Below are 5,099 nucleotides of genomic sequence, written 5' to 3'. Positions count from 1 at the left end.
ATGGAAGAAGGGTCAGGTCATGCAGGTGTTAGGCCATGTTAGGAATATAGTCTTTATTCTATTTGGGAAAACTGTCAAGGGTTCATAAGCAACGGGAGACAAGATCAGGTTTGTGTCTTGAAAGGATCCATCCAGGGAACACACTGGGGCAGGGGGAAAGGGAAGAAAGAGCGTGGGGAGATGAATTGAGACTATTGCAGTCACCCAGGCATCAGATGGTGGCATCTTTGATCAGAGTGATGACAGACAGTAGGCTGGAGAGAGATTTGAAGTAAAATAGAACTTGGTGACAAATTAAATACATGGCATGACTCCTGGGTTCCTCTGTTGGCTAAAAGCTTTCCAAATTAAGGATTATGCACACCTGACATATTTATTCTCCAAAGAAATATGTTTCAGTGACCTTTCAGGATTCATTTATTCAACCAATATTTATGGAACACCTATTATGTATTATTCAGGCTGTCAGTGACACAGGAATACACAAGGCAGTTTCTCATGGAGCTTGTGCCTGTTACTGCCAGAACGTCTGGTCAAGGTGAAAATTTGTGCAATCACAATGAAAACAGTATTTCAACTACTGGAGGTCAATTTTTCTTTTGGCAAATCAGAAATAAATGCACTTTCTAGAACTTTACAATTTCTGAAGTCTCTTACTACCTCACAGAAACCAGGGAGAAAGGCAGGGGAGCGTAAAATGAGCTGGGAAAGACTGTGGGGACTGCCAAGGTCACAGAGCTGAGAAGTCAATATCAGGGTTCAGGTTTCCAACTCTAAGATGATGGTTCCTCCTCCTATCTTATTAAAACCATAATCAAGGAGGTTGAAAAACCAGCCTGATGAAGAAGGAAAAGGTATTTTTTTAAATTTGCCAGTTTGAAAAGTAACAGATTCAAGGCCTTCCTCTTTCAGCTAGGAAAAAGCACATTGCTGGATGAAGTCTAAGAAACAAGTCCACTTCTCTTGCTTTCATCATTACCTATAAAGTAACAACTGAATTCTTTTGTTAGCCAAATGAAGGCAGGAAAAATCAGGAAATTTGTGAGATTTTGTATTGATCCATCTTGGAAGGGCATAACTTCAGGTATGTATCTTGGAAGCTCATGCCAACACCTGTGGGGGACCTGGAACCGAGGGAAAGAAAATAAAAAGGCAGATCTACATTCACCTTATTTGGCTTCTCTCCTTATTTCAGCAGCTTAGTCGTGTGAATAGTTTTGGTGTTTTTCTCCATTTTTTTACTTCTTAGATTTAGCTGGTCCTGAAGTTACTCATGAAGAGCTTTAGGTCAATGTTCTTTTTTCATTAATAAGCTTGATTTTTACAAGATTATATTAGAAAGCTTGAACCTAGCCAGGGTGGTTCTCTAAGAATGTGATTTGACTTCCATAGACCTACATAATGCTTATAGGTTGAAAAATGAGACCGTCTTCCCTGCAATGATTATTTCTCAGTTCTGAGGACTGTCAATTCTCACTGGACAGGTGCAATAACCATACCTCTTCTATACTAGAAAGATGTTTTCCCTCCCATTTGCCATATTCCCAATTACCAAAATCAAATCACACCCGGACTCCAAGTGTTCAATAACATTATTTATCAAAATATATTTATTAAAGGTACTCAAAGACCACTTCAGAGTTTAGCTGCCTTCAAGACAGTTTTTGGCACTCATAACAGACATTGTGGTTTTCTACACGACTGCATTCATTCTATTTCGCACGCCATTTAACAATTCAAACACAGACCATTTCAGCTGCAGTGCTTCAGTATTACATGAAACAGTACTGATATGTAGTCATAAGAACATCAATACCCTTGTACATAGTAAACATTTTAATGTTACTTAGTACTAAAAAACTAAAACTAAAACCACTATGTGGTGACAGGCTGATTTAGGGAAAGATGTACAGCCAGCTAGTTAAGGCCACATAACCAGACCTATTGATTTTAAATGCTTTTGGACCAGTAGTATTACATTGCATCTTTCTTCTCACCATCCTGCTTTTCCAGTGTGAGACACACCACATTCAGACCACGTATTCCCTCCGTGTTCTATACACAGTGACGGCAGCTTTTCTGATACAACCTTGTCCTAGACAGTGACTGGCTTGCTGATTCACTACCTGACTCTGAATCAATAGTTCTGAATGATGTTTCCTGAACACCCAGGCTGAACTCAAGGTCAGTCTTTTTGACAGGTCACAGCCTTTCCTCTTAGGAAAAAGAACAAAATGTCCTCCACTTTAGCACTCCCCTTTTCATCTCATGTAGCATGGGGCTCTATGGTGATCTGGGGCTTTTTACACAAGTCCTGGTAGAATTCTGACTCCAAGAAGCGGGGATAAGAGTTGTTCTCCATCAAGCTGTATACCCTTTTCTGGGCAGTTGTAAAGCAGCCACTTGTAGCCTCTTGTATATTTTGGGCTATCTGAGTTTTGGTCTGAAAGTCTATGTTTATCTGAAATAAAAAAAAGAAAAGTGGTTTATTTGGTATGCAGGGTTCGAGACTGAAATTTAATATTCAAAAAATAAGCAAAAACTGTAATGTGTGATTAGCTTCACCAGCCAAATCACTGGAGAAACTTAATTGAAAGCTAAAATAGGTAGTGGTTTTGAAGTCTCTTCAATTCTTTTGTTTCACTTTGGTGCTAGAAGTGTCCAAATCATGTTAAAATGAGGAACTTTTTTTTCTTACCTCTTTTGGAGCTTCCTTTTCTATGAAGTCAGTATATATCTTCCTTGCTTTTGAGGACAGCTTTTGGGGTGATTTTGTTTTTTTGAAGTCTTCACAGGCCAGCCAGAATTCAATATTTTCTTCACAGAATTCAGATTTCAAAAATGCCCTGAATGCAGCAAGACCATCTGAATGAGGGAGGAAAAAAAAAAAAAAAACATGTAGAATATGAAGATCTGAGTGACCCTTGGATTTTTCTAGTACTTCTCCCCATATTTTAATTATCTCCAGATGGTAGCAATTTTCTACATTTCAATTAAACCTGTAATCCTCAGAATTTAGCTCTTTAAGCACTAAGATGCCAATAGGCAAAATGCTTAAGTTGGCAATCTGCTACAAAAATATAAATACTTAATTCTGCCATCAATGCAAAATAAATATTTATAGGGGAGTCATAAATTCTCTGGTAACTAAGCCTCTTGAAAACATTGTATGCAATGGAAAAGCTAACTCAACTTTAACTAAGAACACCTGCCACTTTAATTTTGAGGCTAATTTTCCCTCCACACCTGGAGTGAATACAACATGCATTTCCATGGTTAAACACTGGGAAATAAAGGAGAGAAAAACAGGACTTATTCTATGATTGCCAAGTCTAATGCCCCTCACTGCAAGTTGCTCTTTTGCTGTGTGGACCCAACTTTTCCAGATTCTAGTGTTATAGCAATGGATCCCATTCAAGAGGTTAACTTACATTTACTGGCAAGCAGCTCATCGAATGCTTCTGACCACAGCTGGGCTTCCTCAGGAGAAGGCCTGCAAAGGAAGTTAAGCACATTAGCTTACGCACACCAGAGTTCCCCCTTTCAGTTCAGCAGCTAGCTATTTCTATTTGCAAATATGGGATTCTCCACTTACTTGATAAAAGTTTCCTGTTTGCTTTTCTTGCTGGTTTTGAGCTTCCCAGGAGTGGAGGAATTTTGCAAGAAGTAGCTCAAACGGGTCTTCCAATCTTTTAAACTTAAAAAAAAAAAAGAAAAAGATATTCACTAAGTGGCAAAGCTTGAATATGCTACTGCAGCTGAAGAACGCATTTTTACCAAATAAAGTCACCCAGAAGCGACAGACCAAAGACATAGTAAGAACTCTTCAAGTAACAGCCTTACCCATGCTTATCACTTAAACCCAGTACTTAATGTACTTAACAGTTTCATCCATTCATCTGATCATACTAATGTTACAACTAAGAGTAAGACTACCTAAAAACATTGATATTTTAATAAATTTAGCCAATGAACTTAGTTCAAAAGGCAGATGCTATTTCTGGCCCACAAAATGCAGCAGTTTCTCTGCAAGGTTAATCACAATTCGGAGACATTTCACATTTGATGAAAACGACAGTGGTGGAACTACCTTAAGGCCAATGCTCACCTCCCTTCTACCCTTAAAGTGGGAGGTTCGAGATCACGCCAGAGGCTGTGTACAAAGAGGGATGTGTGTGTGTGTGTCTCTGTGTGAGACAGAGAGATGGAATCCCTCACGCTTTCCCCTTCCCCACCTACAACACTCCCTTTAAGCAGATACTGCAGAATAATTATTTGTTCCACAATCCTGACTGGGCAAGATCTGCGCTAAAAATAAAAAAAAAAAAAAAAAAAATATATATATATATATATATATTAAAACGACTATATTCAGAACCAGCAAAAACATCTCTATTCAGCAGTTTTTGTAAGTTAATTAGAACTCATAGTGCAACCTACGGATGCTGGGGACGCGCTTCAGCCGCAAGATTCTGATGTCCTTTAAAATGCAGGAGGACAAAAAGCCAGCCCGCAATTTCCTAGCGCATCGACCACCAGTCTCTTATCAATTTTTCTTCTCAGTTCCTAAACTCTATTTGAGCGCCCTTTACTCACACATTTAACCTTACTTAGCAAGTTAGCTTCTCCCATATACGTATTTTTTTTCCTGCAAAGGCGCAGGCTACATAGTTTCCTAACGTGAGAGCCCAGCCCGAATGCACCGCTTTTGCAGCAAAGCCGGAGTCAGCGCTCAGGGAGCGGCGGGGGGTGGCGGGAGAGAGGAGAGAGCCGTACTCACAGGGTCCGTTTCATCTTTTCTCGCTTCTCCTCGCTCCTGGGGCCGCTGCCTGAGCTCTTGTCCATGGAGCCACAGTCGTGCTGCACAGCCAAGAACATGGCACTTTGCATCATCTCCTCCCCGCTGGGGCAACAGCTGGCGGCGGTCGGGCGCGCAGCGCTCATTTATAAAGGACCGAGGCGCGGGGGCGGGGCCTCACGGCGCCGGCCCCGCCTCCCGAGGGCGCGGATTGGCCGGCTGCAGACAGGCACGCTGGCGGGAAAAGAAAAAAACTGCTAGCCAAGAATACTATACCCAGCAAGGCTATTCTTCAGAAATG

The 5,099-nt window shown here is 40.8% G+C and overlaps 1 protein-coding gene across 1 annotated transcript; it reads right to left on the bottom strand.

Annotated features, from left to right (window-relative positions):
* Positions 1-1,580: 1,580 nt before the first annotated feature.
* RGS2 (regulator of G-protein signaling 2) lies at positions 1,581-4,919 on the bottom strand. The gene is made up of 5 exons (XM_008568041.1): positions 4,781-4,919; positions 3,596-3,697; positions 3,432-3,493; positions 2,699-2,865; positions 1,581-2,461 (listed from the first exon to the last, which is right to left on the bottom strand). The coding sequence occupies exons 1-5, from the start codon at positions 4,891-4,893 to the stop codon at positions 2,267-2,269; spliced, it is 639 nt and encodes a 212-aa protein (XP_008566263.1). The 5' UTR covers positions 4,894-4,919; the 3' UTR covers positions 1,581-2,266.
* Between the last annotated feature and the right edge of the window lie 180 nt (positions 4,920-5,099).

This window comes from Galeopterus variegatus, unplaced genomic scaffold, assembly GCF_000696425.1.
Source record: "Galeopterus variegatus unplaced genomic scaffold, G_variegatus-3.0.2 Scaffold368, whole genome shotgun sequence".
NCBI lineage: Eukaryota > Metazoa > Chordata > Mammalia > Dermoptera > Cynocephalidae > Galeopterus > Galeopterus variegatus.
Note: the sequence above shows the minus strand (reverse complement) of the source record. Positions and strands in the feature narration are given on the sequence as shown.

What these genes read in the sequence shown, in the direction of transcription:
- RGS2 (XM_008568041.1), bottom strand. Translation starts at nt 4,893, where the DNA reads ATGATGCAAAGTGCCATGTTCTTGGCTGTGCAGCACGACTGTGGCTCC. An exon ending in TGAGCTGCTTGCCAGTAAAT is followed by an intron (nt 2,866 to 3,431) that starts GTAAGTTAACCT and finishes TCCCTCATTCAG; the next exon opens with ATGGTCTTGCTGCATTCAGG. An exon ending in AAAAGGAAGCTCCAAAAGAG is followed by an intron (nt 2,462 to 2,698) that starts GTAAGAAAAAAA and finishes TTTTTATTTCAG; the next exon opens with ATAAACATAGACTTTCAGAC.